At 34.1% G+C, this 26,051-nt stretch overlaps 2 protein-coding genes across 2 annotated transcripts; both read right to left on the minus strand.

The window, feature by feature from the left end:
• Positions 1-3,821: 3,821 nt before the first annotated feature.
• Positions 3,822-6,243, minus strand: LOC113775593 (NAC domain-containing protein 90-like). Its single transcript, XM_027320540.1, has 3 exons — positions 5,980-6,243; positions 5,057-5,343; positions 3,822-4,356 (listed from the first exon to the last, which is right to left on the minus strand). Exons 1-3 carry the CDS (start codon positions 6,131-6,133, stop codon positions 4,039-4,041), a joined length of 759 nt encoding a protein of 252 aa, XP_027176341.1. The 5' UTR covers positions 6,134-6,243; the 3' UTR covers positions 3,822-4,038.
• A 12,396-nt stretch (positions 6,244-18,639) lies between these two features.
• LOC113772992 lies at positions 18,640-21,060 on the minus strand. Its single transcript, XM_027317507.1, has one exon. The coding sequence runs from the start codon at positions 20,954-20,956 to the stop codon at positions 20,237-20,239; it is 720 nt and encodes a 239-aa protein (XP_027173308.1). The 5' UTR covers positions 20,957-21,060; the 3' UTR covers positions 18,640-20,236.
• Positions 21,061-26,051: the final 4,991 nt, after the last annotated feature.

The raw sequence follows: 26,051 nt of genomic DNA on the forward strand, positions 1-26,051 counted from the left end.
GGTACGGAATGGAATGGAAGACCCGCATTCTCTCCCCAAATGAAAAGTTATGCTCCTTCTGTGGTGACTGACCAGTCGACCAGAGATGGTTCATCCATCGTCAAGGTTCATTGTTTTATAGGACTCGTCATGTTCTGCAAGAGCAAACCTTGCTTTCAGGTTTACTTGGACTAACACAGAAGAATATTCGGTCGCCGTTAGCAATTACTACAAATTTACGATCACATAATCTAATTTCCATTTTCCATGCAGCTGTTCAGTCTTTGGTAAACAATAATTCTTGGTCCGTTTGGACCGGAGATTACTTAAGAAAAATTATTTGAAATAATACTACAACACTTTCTTTGATATGATATGATGCACGTGGGCAATTAAAAATTGCGTTTATATGATGCACGTAGAACAAAATTTTTGCTTGTTCCCTCTCGGCAAGTATGCATACGCCGATTTACCAATATACGGTTGAAGGTCTTCTGCGTCGTGGTAACGTGGGTCGGTTGACCGCCAAAAGGAAAAACCCTTTGTCTTAAATATCAAAGTTACTATCTATATTACGGAATACGATCGCTGGCTAAAGTTCCTTTCCGTTAGTTATGGCAAATAATTTACGTGAAGTTCCGCGTCTAGACACTGCCCAGTCTTTGACTGAAGGAGAAATTTACCTCAAAAAGACTTTAGATGAAATTTTATGGTTGTTTCCAATTCCATCTGACGAGACGAGAGACTACGAGGACTGCGACATAAAATTCGCTCTAGGACTGAGCATGTGAAAGCACATGCCATTTTCCTGTCCAGTACTTGAAGAATACTGGAAAAGAAGACGAAACGAAAGCACCAAACTTCAAATCATTACGCACTGGCTTTTTAATTTTTATGGTACAGAGTACAGACACCTATAACCTAAGGTTTAACACTACTGGCGCATGAAAATATCCCAATGAAACACTTTTATGTTTATGTGACGACGCTCATGCATCTGCTGCTATAATTGTCTACAATGCAAGGTTTCTCAACTGCATACTTGTACTCACTTCTACCCGTCTGTTCCTGCCAAACTTATGACACTTCAAAATACAAAAAAAAAAAAAAAACTATGAATATGCATGTAGCCCTGTTTAGTGTTTACGCATCCCAAAAGGAAATAATAAACAGGCGATGGTTAATTAGGAAGAGATGAAATGCAAATATATGGAATTTTCCTCCTCTGATGACACTTTCACTGGAAGCCAGGCGTCAAAATAGACACCCCAACAAAGAAATTACATCCGTTTGGGGCGGTGTCAATAAAATTGCAGGTACCGAGCAATGTTTTTAAACTCGGACCGGAAAGTGAACCGGAGAACCTTTTGATTCACGATTCGATCGGTTCGATTGGTTCGATTCCGGTTCAAAGGTTTAATAATTTATTCATTCTAGTGTTAAAAATTTTGAATAAAACTAAAATATTTATTTTAAAAAATAAATACTTAATAAAAATCGGTTGAACCTCCTGATTTTTACCGGTTTAATTGATTCTTTGGGTTTTTAATTGAACCAGATCGGGGGCATAGCCGGTTTCACGGTTCAACCGATCGAACCGACTAGTCCGGTCCGATTTTCAAAAACATTGGTACTGAGTTAGATTTAGAATATGAAGGATGGAAAGCTTGCAATCCTCAGGCAATTTTCACTGTCAGCCCTAGCCTAGTATCACCTCAATTCTATATTTCCATATTGTTACTGATCTTTGCTTCCGTCTCTTGCTGAAAGGATTTAAAAACTAAATAAATAAAACATAAAGACTAGTAAAAAAAAGGAATGAAGCTTCTGTCAGACGGTGAAGGTTGCATTGCGAAGGCAGCTTTCAGGCCGGATTATGATGCATGGATATCATATTACAGTGTCTGCTATGGTCCACCACTAAATTGAAGTTGAGAAGAAGGCTAAAAACAAACGAGTGGAATATTATTGTAGCACGATGTTATTCAAGAAGATGACACGGGAAAGAAGTCAAGAGCATACATGCACTACGTCAAGCAAGCACTTCTTTACAAGTCTACTTGTAAGTCTTGGCTAATTAGAGCCAAACACTCTTTTAACTTCATCTTAGAATAGACTGCGAGGGTGTTCATTAGTTGTCACTGAAAGTTCTTATTTTGGTGTCTTTCCTAGCCAGGTGATTCTAGATTACGACTCTAATAATAGTAGTATTATTACAACTAAAGAGTGTAGAAAGATTGAAAAGTTATCAGCTTAGGGTAATAAAACTCGTCTTACATATAAGAGGAACAAGAGCTTAGGACCATAATATATTATGGTTGGGGCGAAAAAAAAAGTTGCTCTTTGATGACCATATACAGATGACAACCGATGCATTAACTAGTGTAGTTTTACAAGCTTTATATATGCAAAGACATTAATTTATTCTTTCAACTCCTTAATTTGAACCGGTTAATAATATATAATTACCAGAAGTTGGGTTATGCTAGTGCAACTAGATTAAGGAAACCACACATGTCTGAAGATCGAAATCAATTTATTCCCCCTTCGTACCTGCAATTACAATTGAAAACCCAAAATTCAGTAAATATGCTGCAAACTGGCATCTCAGAAGTAAATAGTTTTCTTTTTTTGCCTCCTAAATTTGGAAATAGTTTTGGTTTTTTTTTTTTTTTGAAATAATTGTCTATATGTAGTTCAACTTATAGCAGAAGTAAATTTCAGCCAATTGCGTGCGCTTTGATTCATGAACATATTAATAAGCCAAAAAATGAACATGTTTCTCTCGAAGGACCACTAATCACTAGTGTCTTGTAGGCCAAACTCCGTTGTATACCATGTTGCCACTCCCTTTCGGGAAGACTTTGCAGTTGACAAAGCAGCTATATTATATAATCACGGATAAGGTGAATTCGAAATTGGATTAATGAAAGTGATGGTAGACATCACTTTTGATTAGTGAAGAAATTTGTTGTTTTTTCATACTTCTATTATCGTATTGTCTACATCGTCTTAGTACCTACACTGTAGGATTGGCGCTACTAATTGCAGAGCTAGAAGCACCTTTCGATGGTATTACACCAAAAATTACGACACATGACAAGCAAGAAGTCTCGCCGTGCTAACATTACAATTAAGATGTCCAAGCTAGTAAATACTACTATTACTTTGGACTCTTGGCTCTGTTTGGCACCCTTATTTTTAAGAATGTTTTTGAATTAAAAAAAAAAAAAAGAAAGAATGTTTGTGATAAACAAGTTTTTTTTTTAACAATTTTGTCTGTAAAAATGCTTTTAAAATATTACAAAATCTTAAAATGCACACTCTAAAATATCGAAAAACATAAGCGCATTTCTCTATTCTATCACCACCACCTCCCCCTCTCCTTTTTTTGTCTATCCCTCCCTCTCCTCCCTCTTTCTAGTTTCCCCTTCTCCTCCCTCCCTCCCTCCTCCTCCTCTACTTTCCTCGCCTTCTCATCCTTCCCCTCTTCCCCTATCACCCCCTTCTCCCTTCCTCTCTCAATCCCGCTAGTCGCGAGAGAGAGAGAGAGGCACAGGTTTGAGAAGTGTCATTTCAAAATGGTTTCACCTGCGCCTGACAAATTGCCCAAGTTTGAGATGTGTGTAATTTCAAAATGGTTCCACTTTCATCTACGCTTGACAAATTTCGAAATTCTAGTGTAAAAAAAAATCAACCACTTAATTCCAATGTAGTCAGCGAGTAAATCAAGCTAGTGACATATATACAAGCTGAAGCATGATATGATAATTCATTTTTTATTTAATAGTCATGGGGCGGAAATCACGGCCTGGTAAGGGGATACTCTTCAAGCAAAAATCTACATGGAACTCGACGGGCTTTCATGTATATATATCTCAGGAAGCATTCACTCGTGAGAATATATAGGAGAGAAAATTACATTTGACTAAGACAACATAGGACAAAAATTGCTAATTATTTGAAGGGCACCAAACATAATTAGGAAAAAGTTATTAATGAGTAAAGATCCAACCGCCCTAAGAGTTCAACAAACTGATTTTGGTGGCAGAAAATGAGTTAAAACCAATTGAGTTGTTCCCAATCCCACATGGGTTCGGGGTTAAAAGCCAAATCATGGCTCTCATTTTCCATTCCCTGGGAGGAAGAAGCCAGAAAATTGTCCTCCCCGGAGCCGGAGGTTGAGCTTGCTATTTCTGCTGCTAGTGACGGTGGATGAGTTTGATGGGACGTAATGGTTGCTGGCTGGTCCTCCTGGTGATGAGGTTGACGATGATGAGACGATGTTTCTCCAGGTGGTGGTGGTGGGCGTCTGTCAAATGCCCGCAACGATTTTGATCCAATATATACTCGGCACAAGCTCATCTCCTGCCGTAACTGCATGCATCTCATATGCAAAGTTAAAACTAACTAAGAACAAATTAATCAGATAAAGAAATAGTTCTTTAGATATCATCATACGTCTAGCCAGAGCTCCACATCCAAAAATTAAGCCCAAGTATGAAAAATGAAACAGCTTTTCTCTCTCAGCAAGGAAAAGCATTGTGTCCGAATTATGGGAAGTTATTGAAGGCTGAGTAGAGGGAGCTTTAAGACCATAAACCAGGTAAAGTTAGTTCTTGTTCATATTATGGATCTGGATATGTAAATGTCAGTTCAAAATCTTACCACAACAGTATGTCAGATTGGTTGTCTTGTTCGCAAATTTTGTTATCTCTAGTTTAGAGTAAATTAGGTTTTCATATAAGAAAGTCGCTGCTAAGTCAAAAATGACCATCTACACCACCACAAACAATTATATTGATTCATGCATATATTACCTCCAAACACCTACCCCCACCCCCTTTTTTTCCTGCGGTTTGTGATATTAACTGCCATATATGGTCACTAACTATATATTTTTACATTTTATGCCCTTGACAAAGCATGTTTAAAATGGGAAGCTTAGAATGATTGAGCTGTATTAATAGGTCTTATGATCTCATTGCTTCAGATTTGAAAAAAGAAAAATAGAGGGAAAAGTTAAGAACAGAAACTGGTTCATAGGGATCATATATGGGCAGGCTAAAAGCCATACCTTTGGAGGTGCTGCTGAGGAGGCTTCGCCATCAATAGCTTTATACTCGTTCATCTTCCACTGGGTTTTCTCTCCGTTTGGTGCTCTTCCTTTGTAGAACACCATGGTTCTTTTCACTCCAATGATACGGTTCTGGGAAGAGTAAACACAACCCGGAGAGCCGGTAGCCTTCCAATATCCTTCAGTGGTGAGCCGATTTGGTCTTCCTCCACGAGCTTCCCTATCTTGCATTGGAATGAAGAAAAACCACTGCTCCGGGTCCCCCCGACAACATTCTCCAGCAAATTCTGGTTTTTCACGGATCAATTTTTGTCACCAAGTAATAATATATAATTCAATATTAGTTGCTGCACAATTTCATGCAAAATTCTTTTTTTAATCCCTTATCAAATTTGCACTTGAAACTAAAAATCGTAAAATCAGGTGACGGCCCGATCTGATTGCACCGATAACTTAATAGCTAGCTACTACTGCTTATTTTTTATTTTTTTCCCAAATCATTAGCTGATAACTTAATCACTAGCTAGTACTTTAATGCGATACAACCGGCAAAAAAGATGAAACTGTCAACGAAATGGCATATGTATAGATATCCTGAACATTTATGAGATTGTTCATTGGGTATTTACGAAATTCAGTTGCAAATCAGAGGAAAGAAATATAGAAGCTGATTAATAAGGAACCAGTAAAACCCAAAAAAAAAAAAAAATCTAAGAAAATTTAACGATGACCAAAAAAAAAAAAAATTTAAAGATTCTTGTGTTGTATTTGACAAAACTATTGAGCTGAAGATGCTCCTTGGAGCAAAAAATCAAGCAAATGCAAGAGAGAACTTCATTGAATCACAAGCTGACCATCGTTCACAAATTAATGTCGTACATATTGAAGAACTTATGATCATGCGGGCATGTGTGTCTACTTACGCGGAAGATCCCATGGTTTGTGATCATAAATATCGACAACTGGGATTACTGTGTCAATGTCCTGCCTTCTTCCGTCAAGCTTGCTATGAAGATAGAAAGAGATCAACTCTTCTTCTGTTGGATAAAACCTAAAACCAGGCGGTAAGTTTTCCATTTTCGTCTTACAATCTGCGCTTCTTCTTACGGTTTAAAACCATGCGTGTTGATGACTGCAAACTGATTATCACACGTGCTTACGTGTTCGTTTCTGTTTTGTATACAAAGGAAAAAGACCATTCATGAGTTTCTTTTCTATAAGGGTGCTGGGTTAAATAGATGAGGAGAAGGGTGCTGGGTTAAATAGATGAGGAGAAGAAAGCTAAGAGACCATAGCCGAGTAAAGTTAGAAAAATGATGGAGGTTTGGATTTCCTCGGAAATTTCCCTCTTACTTCCTTGAGTCAGTCAATTTCATTTCCTCCTTTTTTTTTTTTTTTTAATGCTGCTACGGTGCATGCAATACCGTCTATAACTACGGTGCGCCGATAATTTCACCGTGTACTTAGCATATGAAAATGCTTCTTTTTTTTCTCTTTTTATTTTACGAAATAATCCCTTAGCAGTAATATGTTAGGGACGGGGGACATAAAGTTACGGATTGAACGTTCAAGATTGCTCCATTAGCGCCTTATTAACGCCCCTCCAGCATTGGTCAAATTAGCAGTCAACTTTCATGTGCCCTCTGCGTTGTTAAACTTTCAATAATACTACGTCGTCTTTATGGTTGGCAATTCTAACTACAAAATCAGCAAATTTTTTCTTTTTCTTTTTTTTTTTTTTTTTTTTGCATGTGTATGTATTACTCCTATGAGATAAAATTTAGGGTTAGTATCACTTTACCCCCTTAACGTTTGGGACTACTATCAATTTCCCCATTAATATTATCTTTTAGTTACTTTACCCCCAAAACTAACGGTCAAACTTAACGGAGTTTGTTAATTAAAGTGAAAAGACATGTTTAACCCTTAAAATTATTATCACTTTACCCCTATAAACTATAGTCTCATTATCAATTTACCCCCTAGAGTTATTTTTTAGGCAATTTATCCTACCATTAAACCAACTTAGCAAGTTAAAAAACTTTAGAAGAAAATACCTTCCTCTTTGCATAATAAAAATAATAAAAAATTTAGAGTGATATTCTCCTTTTTAATATCAAGAAAAAAAGTCAAAATATTAATTTCTTTCTTCTTGGCAATCTTATTAATATAAAAAAAGAATAGAAAGATGGAGAGGGAGAGAGCTCAATTCTTTTTTTTAAAATTACAAATAAGCAAGAATTAAATACTTTTATTATTTTAAAATTATTTCACTTTTCTGTTTACTACCAAATTCCAATCCTAATTCCGACAACCTTAATGTAATACGATAATGTTAGACTTTTCTTTGTTTTCTTTCTTTGCAAAATCTAATTTTCTTTCTTCTTCTTTTCTATCTTTTTTTCTTTTCCTAGTATTAATAAGTGTGAAAAAAAAGAAATTTGAGAAAACCCTTTTATTTTTATGTTTTTCGATCTCTTAAAGTGAAAAAAAGGAACAATAACCATTCCAACTTTTTTATTTTTAATTATATATAAAAAAGGGTAAATATATTTAAAATTTTTTGACCATACTAGTTAGATTAATGATGAAGTAAAATGCTTAGAAAATAATGTTAGGAACTAAAGTGATTGTATCACTATAATCTAAACGAATAAAGTTATAATAACAATGTAATAATGGTATAAAATAAAAGGGTATTTTTATTCAAAATTTTTTAACATGTTGAGTTGAATTATTTATAGGGGTAAAGTGATTAAAAGATAACGTTAGGGGGTAAACTGATAGTAGTGATATAGTTTTAAGGGGTAAAGTGATAATAACCCTAAAATTTATTAGGTGTCTACGGTTTCAGTTGATCTGGTGACAACGGAAGCTCGCTCCTGATCCTCAATCAATAATTATACATTAACTTAATTTGGAATATATATATATATATATATATATATATATATATACACACACGTACATATACATGCAAACTTTTGTCTCCTAGTTCTCAATGGCAAGGATTTAGGTTTACGATCTCAAACTCGGCAACAAGTACCTTTTTTCTTTTTTCCTCAAAATGAATTCATGATTATGTCTAATTTTTGCATTACCTGTAAAAGAAAACGTGTGTGCACATTTTCTTAAAGTATATTACAAGTTTAAGATAACCTAAACCGTGCAAAATATGGATTTAAACTTGGACCATTAAATCAATGTGTATGATATCCAGTAGTAATTAACTCACGGCAATAGTAAAATTGGTTTGCAACTGCTGATCATTTTTCATGGCTACTCTTAAGTGTACTTTGAGGTTCTGGTATCCTGGCTGGATGGTAAAATTTTTTCTAAGGGATTCAGTTGAAGCAAAAAAATATATATATATATTTTTAAAAAAAAAGCAGTTCAAGCAAATTAATCACAAAAATCAATATGACGGTGAAATGAAGTGGTGGGGGAAAGGCATCTTTAACCCGCGTAATACCATGGCCTATATTAGTGATGAAAGGTGCGCCACTTTTAATACCAATTACCAAACATATTAATAACGCTCAAGTTCTTAGTCTAAAGCCCTAGACCTGACGTCTTCAAAATGCATTGGTACTTTTTATTTGGCAGCAGAATTTAGTTGATCAAGTAAAGCATGCTCGTTTCTTTTCTGGGATTCAAGGTCAAGGATTCTTATTCTTCTTATTCGACTGACCATCCTTCTCTTCTGGACGAGCACTTAGCTACTTATTTGTTGGCTGCCATATACTACACTGTTCTCTTTGAAAACTGTTTCCGTTCAAACTTTAAAATTAATTTCATCGATCTAGGCTCTTTCTCTTTTGATTTCTGTACTCGGAGACGCAAGTAACTCACTTCATGATATTTACTTCTCCACATAGACAAAAAATATATACACCACTGTATGTGACCGAGGACATAATTTGAAATAGAGAATCAGCGCACTAAGGACGACGCATGGTTGACTGTTTTTCAAAGGACAGAAGACCGAAGACTGGAATTCTTTCCCAGTAACTAACACGAAAAGGGTTCTCAGTTTTCGTGAAATAACTTGATAGTTTCATTATTGGAATAATACCCCATTTTTCGGGATCATGAATGAGGTTCTCAATAGTCACCAGGCCAAAGCTACCCGCCCTTCGCCTAAGTGGTCACTGCCGAGCATTCAAGTCTCGGTGACGTTGGGAGGTCAATGATTTAATCCTTATCTTCCATCAAATTGTCATTTTATATGACTGCTTTCAGTGATTTTCTCTGATAAAATTTCTACTCTTATCGGCTCTCCTTCCCCTAGATTAGAATAGATTAGGTTATAGAAATGTTGCCGTTGTAATAAAAAAAATAAATAAATGAGGTTCTTAGTTTTTGTGAAACGACTTCTGTTTCTTTGTTCTCCTCCCCCTCCCCTTCTTCCTCTTTTTGGGGGTCTGCTATTACCCGATCTAATAACATGATAAAATCGAGTGTAGACGTACGTGCACACTACTAAAACAAATGTAAGCGCCAAAGCAACAAATATAGATACTAACATAATAATATGTAAAAAAGCCAATAAATTTTTAAGCACAAATTTCAATGAATGAATGAAAAAAATTTATTTTATTTTATTTTCTAAATTTTATTACATTTAATATATACATTTGTTGCGTCAGTGTTTACGTACGGCAATGCCGTGCGTCACTCGTGACAGCAGAATCCGTTCGGGCCCAGCATACAGCAATGCCATACGCTAGCCAGCTGTATTACGCGCGGTTCAACCCTCAGTGCAATATTTTGCTAGGCTGATAGACCTGGAAAATGCTTCTCATTGGTTCCCTGACTCCCACCAACGCGAATGGACTTTTTAACAGCGTGGTCTTCATTTGGTTCTATGGCAGCGTTTGGCGGTGGCGGTTGGAGAATACGAGAAAACTTTCTGGTCCACACTGGTATTATTTAAACCTCAATGTCAATATATATATATATATATGAACAGTATGTAGTATATGTCAAATGTCAATACATATGTAGTTGGACCTGGACCTCACAGCTCCACGTCCTCGTCCTTGCGTTTACACGTCTATGAAGTCCAATTCTCTGTTCGGAAACCGTACAAATTCGGATGAAGACTTTCATCACTAATGTAATGGTAGCCTAGGAGGAACATGCAGAGTTTTGGTCAAGAGAAGTCAACGGGAATGATATACCATGTCTTGCGTTTAATGAATCACGATAGTTTACAAGTCATTTTCTAAACGCGCATTTAGAATAGATCCAATTTCTTGTGGAACCTTTACTCTTTTTTTTTTTTTTTTTTAACTCTTCCGGTTCTGCTCCTCTTTTCGGCCGAGAAACTGCTCCACCCAATGCCAAATCAAAACACCATCATTGCCCATTTCCATCAGATGTGATCGATGCGCAGGTCGTGGAGCTGGATATTTTCGAGTTTGTTCTAGCAATCAAAAACGCCTACTAATTTATTTTGATTAGTTTGTCGTGATATTAGTTGGATTGTAGTCCTCGCTATTTATGGGTCAGTTCAATTTTTATTAATTCATTTATATTTATAACAATTTGTGCATGTTCTTTTCGACGTGGTTTGATTTGTCGGTCAGGTCCCCTCATGTCTTGGCTCTAGTGATTGCGGAAATGTAAAGATGCTCCTTTCGATCACGAATTGTCTGTAATCAGATTGGTCCTTTCGGAAGCAAACCAATGCCAATGCGTGTGCAGCAGTAGACGATGGGCATGCAGACTAATTAAAAGTATATAGAAACTTTGAGGAAGAACTTTGAATCCTTTGGAAGTTAAATGAGATAGAGAGACCAAATTGTGGTCTCCTCCTAAACATATAGGCTGCGTTTGGATTGAGTGTTTTTGCACCTGTTTTTGAAAAACTGTTTTTCACATTCCAAATGCTACAGTAATGTGTATTTCAAAAACAACTTCAAAAACACCCATATCCAAACAATATATCAAAAACAACTCCAAATATATTTCAATTATGTATATTTAATTTGTATATTTTAATTATGTATTTTAATATGTATATTTCAATTATATTTTAATATATTTTAATATGTATATTTCAATTATGTATATTATATATATATTATATTAATATAAATATATTTATTTCAATTATGTATAATATTATATATATTATATCAATTGAAATAAATATTATATATTTATATAAATACATTTATTTATATATAAATTTATAAATATATTTATTCAATTTTGTTTTATAATATATATTAATATGTATATTTCAATTATGTATATTATACATAAATTATATTAATAATAATGTATATTATATATATTATACATTTCTAATATTATATATTTATACATACATATTATAAATATTTTATTTTATTTATAATATATTTTTATATATTTATAATATATTTACATAAATATTATATGTTATATAAATTATATATAATATAATGTATAATATATTATACATTTATACATAATATATAAATATTTATGTTTATTTATAATATACATTTATATTATGTATAATATATAATATAATACATTTATACATTTATATTAATATACATAATATTAATTTTACATTTATACATAATATTAATACATGTATACATTTATATTAATTATATTAATACATTTCTACATATATATTTATAATTTATTAATTTATACATTTATATAATATTCATTTATAATTTATACATTTTTAATAATATACACTTATACATTTAAATATACATTTATATTATGTATTATATATATATAATACATTTATACATTTATATTAATATACATAATATTAATTTTACATTTATACATAATATCAATACATATATACATTTATATTAATTATATAAATACATTTCTACATAATATTAATATATATTTATAATATATTAATTTATACATTTATACATTTATATTAATATACATAATATTAATTTTACATTTATACATAATATTAATACATGTATACATTTATATTAATTATATTAATACATTTCTACATAATATTAATATATATTTATAATTTATTAATTTATACATTTATATAATATTCATTTATAATTTATACATTTTTAATAATATACACTTATACATTTAAATATACATTTATATTATGTATTATATATATTAATACATTTATACATTTATATTAATATACATAATATTAATTTTACATTTATACATAATATCAATACATATATACATTTATATTAATTATATAAATACATTTCTACATAATATTAATATATATTTATAATATATTAATTTATACATTTATAATATTCATTTATAATTTATAAATTTATAATAATATACACTTATAATTTATAATATATTTATAATATTCATTTATACATTTATAATAATATACAGTTATACATTTATAAATATATTTATATTATGTATTATATATAATATAATACATTTATATATTTTTATATGAATATATAAATATATTTATTTATAAATATCTATAAATGTATTATAAATGCATAAATGCATATTTATATAAAAATATAAAATTATAATTTATAATTTATACATTTATATAATATTCATTTATAATTTATTCATTTATAATAATATACATCTATACATTTGTAAATATAAATGGATTATAAATGCATAAATGTATATTTATATAAAAATATAAAAATTATAATATTCTAAAAATACTCAAAAATATGTTTCCAAAATACCTCTAAAAATAATCCAAAAAAATCTACAGTAAAAGTTTTTCATATAGTTTTTGAAAAACAACCCCAAAAACAACTAATCCAAACGGACTTGTTTTTCAGATTCAAAATGCTACAGTGGTGTTTTTGAAAAACAAATCCAAAAACAGCTAATCCAAACGGAGATTTATACTGCTTGTTTAAAGTCTCCTCCTCCTGCTTGCTTTCAGGCATGTGACGTATACGACATATTTTCTACGGAAACCGGTAGTACGCCAACATTAAATGAGCAATGGAGACCAGATTGTGGAACTCGTGTTTTTCAAGAGAATTCTCTTCCAGGTGTGGAATTCAAATTTTTTTTTCACACCAACATAATAATGTTCTATACATCTTTTCCTGGAATGGCAGCATACGTAGAGAAATGTCAACACGTACGATTCCCATAATCAAGAATACAACTTTGGGTCGAAGAGAGGATAAAAGTTAGGATTAATCTATTATTGTATACTGACTGACTGGTTGACAGTGTATGCATATATTCATTATTAGATGCATGACACGTAATCTAAATTTAAATTTTAAATACGTATTATATATCTAATCGTGATAACGTATACACTTTCAGTGCACAGTAGATTAATTCTAAAAATTAAAAGAAACTTGAGAATATAAAAATCACAAGAACAAGGGCGGCGGGGAGGCTTTGCTGGAAGCATCAGATACAGACACCCGCATCTCTGTTCCCTGATATCTGTCGTCGTGAAGCAAACAGGCAAGATCATGCAAAACTGCTGGTCAATCTACAGAATTATGGGGTTAAATAAGAGTCAATTAGTACTGGAAGAATAATCTCCAAATATATTAGTAGTAGTGAAAATTCGCAATTTGCTCTACCATCGCACAGAAAAAGTTAGTCCAAACACTCGATTGGTTTTCTCCTCCATTCGCATGCGCACTTCCTCAAATTGGAGAAAACATTTATTATTATTTATTATTTTGGCAGAAAACATTAAAATAAAGAGAGCACATATTTGATTGGTCGAACCTTCGAACGTACTGAACCATGGTATTTCCATGTTATATTTGGATTTGAACACCACGCCAGCCAGCGAGGAATACAAGCTAGGAATCTTTTTGACATAATCCATTCGTCATAATTAGATTACTCCTGAGAATTAAGAATTCTAAATTTAGATTCTCATGGTCCTTCCTTAATTCCTAAGTTTCACTCCTGCCTTGTTGAAAAAGAGAGAGAAAAAAAAAAAAAAAGAAAGCCTAATGACAGGTGTCCAAGTATGAAGTTTGCCAATGATGTGTCTTTGACCCGGAAGCCCCCTTTCTTAGTTATTTTTCCGATACTTTCAAAGCACGTACTTTGATACATCAAAGATTCGGAATCAAAAAAAAAAAATCCCATTGACGCATGATTCTTTTGGGTAAGTTTGACGCATGTTGTTCATCAAGAAAATTGAGAGTTATTCGAGCAATTGCAGATGAAAATCCTCAGTAAGCACGACGAAACTCTACAACGAAATGACACTACTGCTTTATGTTTTGAGCCCAACCACTCCTTGCACATAAATTCTTCAACACAGAAAATTGAGTTCGATTGGGAAGTTGCAGCTGAAATCGGCACAGTTCACTAAACGAAATCGGCTTTGGCATTCTCGGATGGTGACTTTCCGCATTAGATTCTTACCTACAACTGAAACGAAATTGGTAAAATACATCGGAATTCCGATATCGCCTAGGCCTTTTCCCCCAGAATGTACATGCATGGAAGAAGAGTACTGAAGAGTGATGGTACCAATTCAAAAGAATTTTATGGAGCACCACTCAATTCACATCCACAAGTAAGAGAAAGTCTCTCTGTCGATTTGCGCCCTTAGTGCATGCATCATCACCTAATTATGATTTAAACACCCAGCCCCGCGGTGCAGAAGTGCAAGGAGTAATTTTATGTATATACCGATGGTTAAATGTATGTATGATGTATGTATATATAAAATTTAGATTTAAAGTTCAAATTCAAATTATTTATCGTGCATGCAAATCTGACAAGGTATGCATGTTAGTAAGTACATAGAAAGATTAATTCAAAAACAAATTCTTAAAAATTTTAGTACGAGCATCATGTTTCAAACAAAATGAACGAAACTTGCAAAACAGCTCACACTCTCTTCTTCTGCCAAAAAAAGAGGAAAAAATAAAACTCCCCTCAGCCTAGTGAAGCTCTATATTCCCCAGATTATTTCCTGTCAAAAAGGAAAGAAGATCAAAAAATAAAAATTTCTTGTAAGAACATATCCATAGGGCTTAAAAAAAAAATGCCTAAGCATAAAAAATGTTAAAGCAATGGTCCGGGAGACGGGAGGAAAATCCAAGCCAAGCCTAGGTCTATAGAGATTTGTCTAAATTTTGGTGGGCTCTATCACTTGCGGCTTTGGGCTGGATCTTCCAGTGTGTGCAGGCATGCAATGCAATCCGGGTTGTCCATGCAAGTCGGTGTGCCAACTCCAAGGGTTTGTGTTTTAAACCTTATTGATGGAAGCAATTTCTGGCCGAATGGGCTCGGCAATCCGAGGGGACACAGGCCCGTAGAAGAGGAAGATAAAAAGTACCAGTATAAATAACTCTGGCTTGCTCCGCGCCCCCACATCTCAACAGCCGCAGGCTAGGGTTTGACGAACCAATTCGATTTGAGTGGGAAAAATTGAAATCATTCTCGCTTCAATCTTTTTCTCTCTTGGTGCTTTCAATTATCAATCAATTGGACGTTTGAATGTTTGATAGCAATTCAAAAATATTATGCCCAGGCGCAGCCCTTAAGATCGCCTTCCACCTTTCAGCAATGGAAGCGTTTCGAGTCATAGCTGCGCTAGATTAACGATTATATACTACAGACCCTGTTTTTGGGGCGTGTCGTATATGTCTGGGGCTTTCTCTTTAGGGTTTTCCTATTGAGGATTCAGTCCTGTTTTATCCCGCTCTTCTCTTTTATTTGTCGAGGCATAACTTTTTATTTTGGCTGCCCGCTTTTTCCTAATTGTTGGAATTCCGGCAGATGTCTTTCTGTTTGGGTTCTGACATCGGGTTTGGCAGGGTCAAAATTGTTGATTGGTGAATGTCTCACGGTGAAGTGGGGTACATTTCTTTTCATCTGGATTTTAGTTTTATCATTGTAACAGAATCAAATATGGGGGAATTACTACCTTGGGCATTCAATAATTGTTTAGTACAGGGGCTACTGTTTCTTGTGCTTGTAATTTTTCATTTGATTGATTTTGTGAGGATGAAGACAAAATTAGATGTGCGAGAGGTGAATACCTCCATGAGCTCAACTTCCGAGGCTTATTGATATCCTGACTTGCGTTTGCCCTGGCCTCAAACTGTTTTTGGTCTTGAATTTTTTCTTTTGTTTGTTGCATTTGCACATTTCTATGGGGGAAAATTAAAGTTTATCTGATATGTTGGACATTTACGGGCAGTTGCATCCTTTAGTGGCAAGGATGAGGAAAATGATCATGGACGGTGAGGGGATTCTTTCCCCCTGTGAACTTCCACAACTTAACGCTTATTGATATTCTGACTTGTCACGCTGCTTGTTGTTTTGTTTGCTGGATATGGAAATCTGACTCGTTTTGTCCGACGCTCGTCTTTCTGATTAAAAGCATAAAGGTGCTCCAATTTGATCGAAATCAATTCAGAAATAAGAAAGGGCATTTGTTCCTAGTCTTGCCTGAATCTTGATATTCTGTATTGTCGATGAATAGATTTATGTGAAGAACAATTAGGTGTAGGCACAAAACCGAGCTAAATACCCAACCGTTTATCATTAAAGCAAAGTTCTTTGTTCCCCAACCCATAACTCGGATGAAGAAATAGCAGTAGCGTTGATCATGAATGCAAAAAGTTACCTTGTCTCCCAAACATGACATGGTTAAAGATCGAAATCTTTTTTCATTCCACACTATACTAAGCATTATTAGTAATCTTCATAAGCTCTTTGTCTCTTGTAGACAAATTTTTTCAATCGACCATGGTCTCCCTTCCTCGAATTTCTAATTTTCTTGTATTGTTTAAATAAAGCCTGTCCAAAGTTTTTTTTAATTAGAGTATTCTCTCTCCTAAGATTTCATAGGTAGACTTTTATTTCTCCTATTTTGTTCTGTACAAGGTTTTAATTTTTTTTTAAAATTTTTCAGATCTAATATATCTGTTATTTTTGTCACATGCTAATTTGATTTGATGCATCTTGTGCCATTAGTACAGATTTGTGAGAATGAATTATGAATTTTTTATTTAAAAAATATACTAACATGGATAAAGAAATGGAGAATCGACTATTCTTACCTCTATTTTAATTATTTCGCTAAAGTATAACAAGAATCAGCAAGGCTTCTCACATTTCTAATTATTCCTCAAGCTCTAACGTAAAGGAGATCCTTATGTGGGAGCATGACTACAGCTAACATACTAGAGGCGTTAATAGGTACTTAAACAGGCGGTTTTAACACGCTATAATTCGAGTTTAATTGAGTTCTCAAGTAGTACAGATTTATGTTTTAAACATATTGATAAAATAGACATTCACCTTAAATAGATTAGATTAAAATAGACTTCTCATGTAAGATCACAAGGAATTTAAATAGCTTGAGCTACTCAAGTCCAAGTTTAAATTTTGAACGAGCAAATAACTACGAGTCCTTTACAAAATGAAGAGAGTATTCAGATTTTAGATTTTTCATAATGTGAAACCTACTTGCTATGCCTTGGTAAATAGGTCGTATAATGCTTTAGATTAGGTCCAATGAACTGCTAGAATTTGCCTCATCGCAAAAGTTCCTTCAAACAGTAAAAGTTATAGAATTTCATATATTGTTTTCATCAATAGTTTCAAGGTGAATTTAGATCTAGATTCTTTGTGCAGATTGTACAAACAAGCTTTCGTCTCTCTAATCATGAACACGATATTATTTACCATTAGTAATATACAGCAGTGTTGGATGAAGTGTCTTGACTCTACACAACTAGAACACGAGCCTTAGTTTGTAACCGTTGAAAATCCATTCAATCAATTGCACATGGAGTAAGAGCATTTCTCACTAAATAAATCATCATGATTAGAACACCATGATTTCCAGTTACTTTCATGAAACTATAACAGCTATACATTGTGATTAGACAAAATCGAGTAACTGTGAAGAATTCTAATCCAAATACCATTCAAATTTCTAAATGTGACCCGAGTTTGGCATGATGCATTGATCTTCAAGTCCATATGACTACAAGATTACTAACACCAGGTATAATATCCACATTTAAGTTGTAAGTGGTTAAGGCAGGAAAACTGCAAAAAATTTTGGTTCAAATACCATTCAGATCTTTCAATGGGACCATATTTGACAAAATCGTGCAGGATGCATTAAGCTTCAAGTATAGGTGACTAGAAGAAGCATCAAACCAGGTATATAACTTTTATCACCAAAGCCAATCCCGTTGACAGTTAAACAAAACACAGTGCTGATGGTATCACTTATGTGACTTCTGACCAAGTAAGAACTGTTACTTTTTCAAATTTCAGTACGCCATGGTTATGCCAAGCCGTAACCAATATCAATCATAACTAGCCAACTAAAGACGTGAACCGCAAGTTTCTAACTAGTCACAAGGTGGATATGCAGTTGCGCAAAGAAATGATCAATGCCGATAGCATAACCGAATGTGCGGGTTAAGTGCAAACCATGCTAATGGCTATTGATCTTAAAGAAAGTTAGATCAACTGCGTTGGTGGTGGTGTGAGCAGCCAGTTCACGAGTTTGATAAAGTGCAAAGCAAAGAGCTTCTTAATGTTAACTAAAAAGAGAAGGTAAATGCAATGCTCGCTCTTTTGGTCCAATCTAAAATATCAGAAGCACACAAATCAAATAAAAGTTATTGTACATTTTGTGAAATTTGTAAACATAATTATCAGAAGAGAAACTATTGTACTCCTTCCAGCTACAGCATAATTAGCAAGCATAGCTCAGGCCTGCTACTTTCAGAAAAAAATAATCTTGTTCTCTTACAACTAATATGTATCCACAACACAGCGGCATCTGGAATATCCCCGACCGTACATTTAGTGAAATCAGAGTAATTTGAAGATCCCTGTAAGAGTTGACTACCAGCATTTCCTTTGAGTTTCCATTCTAGGTCACATCAATACACAACCACCAAGAAAAATGTCATTACCTACTTATTATTCTTTCTCTAATCTTGTCCAGCACAAGTTTGTCATTCCTCAGCATTGCACCACTAATATCCTAAATGGACACACTTTGCAGTCTAAAATGTAGAATAAAATGTACAGTGACTATCTCCCACTTGTATTACTAAAATTTACCAACAGGAAAAAGTAACAATATCTGAACAAAATCTATTCAAGTTCTCCAATGAACTAGTACAAAAGTTGGAGCATGCAAAGGAACCAGCTGAATACCTGTCAGGCCTCTACCTGAGACCACATTTGACATTAATTGATGTTAATGCATTGGACTTCCATTAAATACAGTTACAACATGGACGGGAAGCATGTTTGTTTGGATAGAGTATTATTTGAAATCAAAAATGATATCAAGGTGCTAAGTAGTTGTATTTCTTTTTCTTGACAATCAATACCCTTCTATACTATTAAATAAGCAACACAGAAAGACTAAAAGACAATACAGTAACTAACAGGCCATCCTATTTCAAATTACACAACTAATTAACACATTTTAGAAAACTACCAGGTAATCCAAGTTTAACTCGATTAGAGTATATCCACACTCGGAATTGAGTGTGTGATGGTAACCTACCAAACCAAAGTGGATTGATCACAAAGTCACACATTGGAAATTACATGAAATGTACTCAAATTTATAATAGAAGGCAGTCTTCTCTGCCTCCTCCATCTCTACCAGAGTACAAATGCTTACGGCATCGATGTATTGAAAAGGTGGACCTTGATTTTTAACTTTAAAGTACCTATAACTTGCAAAACTAGTTAATCTGCAGCAACCTGCTTATATACTTAGCCTACCATAACTTAAAAGCCACTATTACAACTAACAATTATCCTTCATTTTCATTTCTTCATTTTGAGCATTCAAACCTTATAACTAGTAGGATAACTATTGAGGATGGTCGATTGTTATTATTAGTCCCTCAAGTATTGAAGATGATTGAAATTCAGAAAAAAGAAGTTCTTCCTTCTTAATTCTACCAAGACTAGTATCTGTTATCCAGGTTGTACCATAATGGTACAAGAATTTCTTCCGCAACAAAATCTTATAGATAACACATTTAACATCCTCAGCACTATAATAACTCCGATGCGCCAAAATGGGGAACCTTTGAAGTCCCCGGCTGACTACAACAGCAATTGTATCTTAGGCCTCTGAAAAGCTAGCAAAAATTCAAACTTCTCAGTCCGAAAAACCCCAATTTATACGGGTATATTTGTGTCAAAATCAGATATCGTAGCTTTTCAATCGACAAAACCTGTTTGGCGCCAGACGGCGTTGCGAACCTGACGAAGATCTCTGCCTTTGAGAGTTCTCCCGACGCCTTCAAGCACCGAGAACGTGGTCTTCGGAGACCCAGCCGCCGATCCTCGTGCAGCGATCTCGTGCGGCGGGAGCATCTCATCGTCGGCGTCATTATCATCAACATCCACGTCAGCCAGCGAGCCGTTCCTCACCTTTCTCGGCATCATCGGCACATTCACCGGAGCCGACTGTTGGAACTTCCTTGCTGGCATCGACTGCGAGTAGGTGCTGTAGTTCTGCTGCGGTTTCGGAATAGAAGGAATCGCACGTGAAAACGGCGACGGTTGAGTAGGTGAAGCCGAAAGTGGGGTTTTGTTAAACGACGACGTCGAGGGAGAGAGAGAGGCCTTCCTGTAGAGCAAAGATTGGTTGGGGTTACGGTGGTCATCCGACAAGGCAGCAAGTATACCGAAATTCTCCGGCTTCCGGAAGGGCTGGCGCATGTTGATGACTGAGGAAGGGGAAGAGGACCGGCCACGAGGCTCAGTAAAGTCACCAGTCCAGAAGACGTCGTCTTCGTTAAGCTCGTCGCCGGAGGCAGAGTTGTCTCCAGAAGCACTGAGAGCGGTGCTTCGTTCGGTCGGAGAGAAAACGCCGAGAAATCTGTCAGAGGAGGGCGATCGACGATGACGGGAATTAACGGTGCCGTTTTGGTCCATTTGAGTGTGACAGCTATCTTCCTACCTACTGCTGCTGCTGCTGCTGCCTCCGGTAGTACTGAAACTGCAGCACCGCGCGAGTAATCTGTTGGCGTTGGGATGGGTTTCGGGAGTTCTATTTTTTATCCCCTGAAAACGGGCCTAGGAAATAATAAATGCCCCTAGAAATATGTGGGGCCCATATTTCTTTGTAGGGTGCGGGGTCCACTAGGAATCGAACGGACACGATGGTATCCGTATCATGCAAGCCGAGTGGGAGGGAGGAGCGATTGGATGATGGGAAGGTTTAATGACGTGGCGAGGGGTCGCAGAGAGCAATGATGGGAGTGATAATTTCTATGAGTTATCACAGGGAAGAGAGCCAGTGTGAAGTCCAAACGCGGGACCCACCACCCCTTTCACCTCGTTTAAATTTTCTAGGGATAATTTCAGAAACCTCCCCTGAGGTTTCATGAAATATCACCTGGCTCCCTTGAGGTTTTCAAAATCTCACTTAGCACCCCTCGAATTGACATTTTGGTAACATTGTCATATTAAAAAATTCATATTTGAGGAGAGAGATTATTTTAGTGCCTTTACTACCCTTAGCCTATAGAAAAATGAACATTTGACAAATCAAGGAAAAAAAGTACTAAATTGGAATCATCTTAAAAATAAGGAGATGAAAATTGATAAGATTTTATGTTACAACCAATAGTCATTTCTATAGTAGAGAGAGACAGTAAAAGCAAATATTTTTTTAAACCATTTCTATAAATAAAACCCTCCATAGCATTGAAGGCAATTAGCATATAAAAAGCATACATTTGAGCCAAAAAACTCAGCAATAGATGAAATTCAACTTCAATATCATACAAAGAATTTATTCAAAATAGACCGACTTTTTTCTGGGAAAGAAATATGAAAATTTTATTATAAAAAACTCAGAATTTGAAAAACTGCAGTTCGGTGTTTTAGTTATTTTATTTCTCTTGCGCTCTACATGAATAGGAACAAATAACTAAATAAATAAATAAAGTTGTGAAACACAAAAAAAAAAGAGGAAAAAAGAATCTGCAGCTATTTTTCTCCAAATGCGCTAAATATTTCATTGATTAAATCCTATATTTTATTGACATTTAGAAAAAGAAAAACAAGTTTAGAAAATTTAAATATGAGGGTGTTATTGACAATTCATCACCTTTGATATTAGCATATGGCCCTACTATCATTTTAAGGGTGTTAAGTGAGATTTTAAAAAGTTCAAAGGAGCTAGGTGATATTTCATGAAACCTTAGGAGAGGTTTGTGAAATTATCCCAATTTTCTATCCCTCGGCTTCTTGGTGGGTCCATCGTTCGTACTTGAAAAAAGGAACGCTCTTTTCCTAGTATGGATGGATGGTATGCGTCAGGTCTCTTTCTACCTTTCGGCGTATGCCGTATATGAAGAATCTTACGAGGATCGCAAGTGGTCGCAAATTAAGGGATTTGGGGCAGGGACGGCCATCAAGCGAACCGTCCTTGAGCAGCTCACGGTCAAGATTTGATCAAAAAAATTATACGATCTAGATCTCATCTTGTATTTCATTTTTAATAATATGTGAGGGACCCATAAAATTTTGTTCTAAAATTACACGTTGTTGAAAGTAAGTTACACTATGTACAAACAGAGTTACATCGTATGTAAAATGCACATAACCTTTAGCACTTGCAATCATTCCTGCCCCTGGTCCCAAATTAAGGGTGAAGCATCGAGTGAAGTTTCACTTTTGCATTGTCGGATACCATACCGCTTATTGGTTGGCTAATACTTCCCCCCTTTTAATTCCGCAAATTTTAACATTAACGTTTTATTAGTCATGCATATATCAAGAGGGATGTGTATTTAATGTAAGTAACTAGGGGGAAAAGCCCACGCAACGCGTGGGAGTTTGGTGCCTATAATTAAAGATGGTTAATAATTATTATTTGACATTTTATAGTATAAGAATTGAAGTATGACAATTTTATTATATGATATTAAATTTAAAAAAATCATAAGTTACATATTGAGTCAAAAAATATAATATGCAATAAAACATAATTATAAGATACGATCAACTACTTTGCATCTAACCTAGTATAATAAAATACCTATTTATATCTGCTCATGCATTTTAGGGATGTTAAAATTTGTTATTTAGTTTGAATTTGATATTGATATGAGAGCAATCCACCACATTATCTTGTCATATAAGTGAGATTTGAACAATTAGCATACTTGAAGAAATCATTGCTAGTGAAATTTCGGTTTTTGTAAGCCAAATTCTTGAATTTATATTGATTTCAAGGACATATATCATTACGAGGCCTTCACATTGAGCAAGCAATTAATTATAATTTATTGTATGATTTAGGACATATAGCAAAGCATCTACTTGTCGATAGGGGTTACAATCATGAAATATCAGTTTTGTATTAGTTGCAAAAATATACAACAACTAACATGCTAATTTAGAGGAATAATTACCTCAAAAAAGTACTAAAGCATCATAATCCACTCAATTCAAGAAAAACAATTAAAAGTAATGAGGTGCATACTTTAGATTATTAGCCATATAGTTTTAAATAGATAATTAAATATATTGGCAAATTAGATGAAGTGAAAAATTGTCTAAATGGAATAGTCAATAAAGTAGCAAACGATTTGAAATTACCCTAACTAATAGTTAAAACAACAAAAGAAGTAGATGCAATCTATAAATGGGAAAATTTATGATGATAAACTTATTTTAAACCATAAATAACAATTAACAAATGTGGTCTCTTACGTATCAAGCTTGTCTAACATGGACAATTGAATTAAAACACTAAAAAACTATTGCACATACAACTTGAAATATTACAGATTTTTTACAACCAAAAAGTAGATTGGTTAAAAAAAACATACCTATTGAAAAATGTGTTGCAAAATGGAGAAGAGGAGTAGCTAATGTAGCAACATCCGAATTCAATATACTGTATGATTGTACTGGAACAAAACCTATAAGTAAATGAAATGAATTTGAATAGATGGGGGTTACTATGGTAACGGTCGAGAAACCAGACTTCTCTACTAATTGACATTAATTGTATCTTAACATCTATATATCATAACTTTGCAAATAATTGATGAGAAAGGCTTTAAGAAATTAAAAGATTTAGATGTTAATACAATTAAATGATTAGAAGGGCTTTTATGTAATTTCACTAAAACACAAGCTGAATTCAGTTGTATCTAATGTTTAATCGGATATCAAACACTGTCACATATCAAATTTACCCCTAGCTTTAAATGTTTAAAAGGACATCCAAGTAATTACAACAAAATTAAATTAATTATAATGACTCATATTCAATACTCTAATTGCACTCCAAACACTCTTACATTTCCAAAAGAACCCCACCCTTGCGGTTAAAATTCAAGCTCTAAACTCATTCTTATATAGTATAAGGATATGCCTTTAACTCACAACACCTCACTTACATTTCTTCTTTTCGTGCTATCCTTTTTACTCCTCCCCTTATAATAAATCATATTTAAATTTAACTTAACTAACTAAATTAACTAAATCATATTTATATTAACTTAATCATATCACTGCCTTTTCGCCGCTTCCCATCCTTTCCTTTTTTTTTCACTACCACTGCCTCCCTTTCCTCACTTGCTACTATCAGCAGTTACTCTCTCTCATCTTCTTTTTCCCTTCTCTCAGTTCATCCACATAATTACCTCTCTCTCTATTTCTTCATTTCTTTCTCTCTCATTTCCCCTTCCCTTCTTCTATTTACTCGTCTTTCTCTCATTATCCTCCTATGATCTCTTTTTTTCCTTTATTCCCATTCTCTCTCCCCAGATCTGATAGCCTAACTGGATTTAGAGAAAGAGACAGTTAATAGGAAAGATGAGTGGAGAAAGAGAGATGAGAGAGAAGTGGCGAGGGAAAGAAAGAAAAGGAAGAGAATATGAGGAAAAAGCAGAAGAAATGGTTGAAGAATAGATGAAAAAATGCATGAGAGGTAGGGAAAAGATGACAAAAGTGAAAAAATTATGGTGGCGGGAAGCAACAGTTGTAAATGAAGCAATGGTGGGAGGAATTGAGAGCGGTGATAATAGTGATGAACATAGATTTGATTAGAAATATTGGTGACAGCGGGAGAAAAATTAAAAACATGCTAAAAAACACACTTATCCAACGTATCCTAATATTCTCTTACTTAGTGATTAAAAAACTAGAACTTAAAAAAAAATTGAACTTCTGTTTTTAAAAACTTGATAATTTTTGTAACCTAAATATTAATCAAACCACAAAAAAAAAATACACATCAAGTTTCTTTAAATTTTAATCCACATTTATACATGGTAGTTTTCAATTTGTGTAAATGTTTGATTTTTTAATTTTTAAAAATAGATAGACGTAATTCTCAATGAAAATGGTGATTTCTTCTTGTTGCTAAAAAAATGAAAAATAAGACCTATAGATTGAAGGGCTAGAAATGCTCTCAGATATATTTTTGAGTAGTCTAGGTTAGGTACAAGTTGGTGGGCTACGATCTTTTGCTTAAACACTTGTAAGTATTGAACAACAATACAAAACCAAGATCTTGTCCTTGAATGATTGTGACACTCAAGTACAAAACCAAGATCTTATCCTGGGATAATTATGATATTCAAGGTAGCACAATTTAAAGAGAGTGTCAATACAAAACCAAGATAACTGTGATATTTAAATTAGTACGAGTTGTTCACGGTTTAAAAAGATTGTCAATACAAAATCAAGGTCTCGTCCCCAGGATGATTATGATACTCAAGTTATTACGAGTTATTCAAGGTTTAAAAAGAGTGTCAATACAAAACTAGGGTCTCGTTGATGATACTCAAGTTAGTACCAACTGTTCACATTCTAAAGAGAGTGTAAAGTTGTTCATTATCTTAAATAAGTGGAGTATGGGCAATATTTATAGATTGCAAAGAAAGAAAAGATGATTAATGTTCTAGATGTATAACTCTGACAGCCTATGCGAAGTTGTAAATGGTGCATCCCAAAAGATAAAAAAGTTAGAAGATATGTGAAACTCCTGATAAGAGTGTCTGGC

The sequence above is a fragment of the Coffea eugenioides genome, chromosome 6, assembly GCF_003713205.1.
Source record: "Coffea eugenioides isolate CCC68of chromosome 6, Ceug_1.0, whole genome shotgun sequence".
Classification (NCBI taxonomy): Eukaryota; Viridiplantae; Streptophyta; class Magnoliopsida; order Gentianales; family Rubiaceae; genus Coffea; species Coffea eugenioides.

Excerpts from the sequence above, each read along its gene's own strand:
- LOC113772992 (XM_027317507.1), bottom strand. The coding sequence starts at position 20,956 with ATGGACCAAAACGGCACCGTTAATTCCCGTCATCGTCGATCGCCCTCC.
- LOC113775593 (XM_027320540.1), bottom strand. The coding sequence starts at position 6,133 with ATGGAAAACTTACCGCCTGGTTTTAGGTTTTATCCAACAGAAGAAGAG. Across the intron at positions 5,344-5,979 it reads CAAACCATGGGATCTTCCGC|AATTTGCTGGAGAATGTTGT; the intron begins GTAAGTAGACAC and ends GTGAAAAACCAG. Across the intron at positions 4,357-5,056 it reads CCTCAGCAGCACCTCCAAAG|TTACGGCAGGAGATGAGCTT; the intron begins GTATGGCTTTTA and ends AGATGCATGCAG.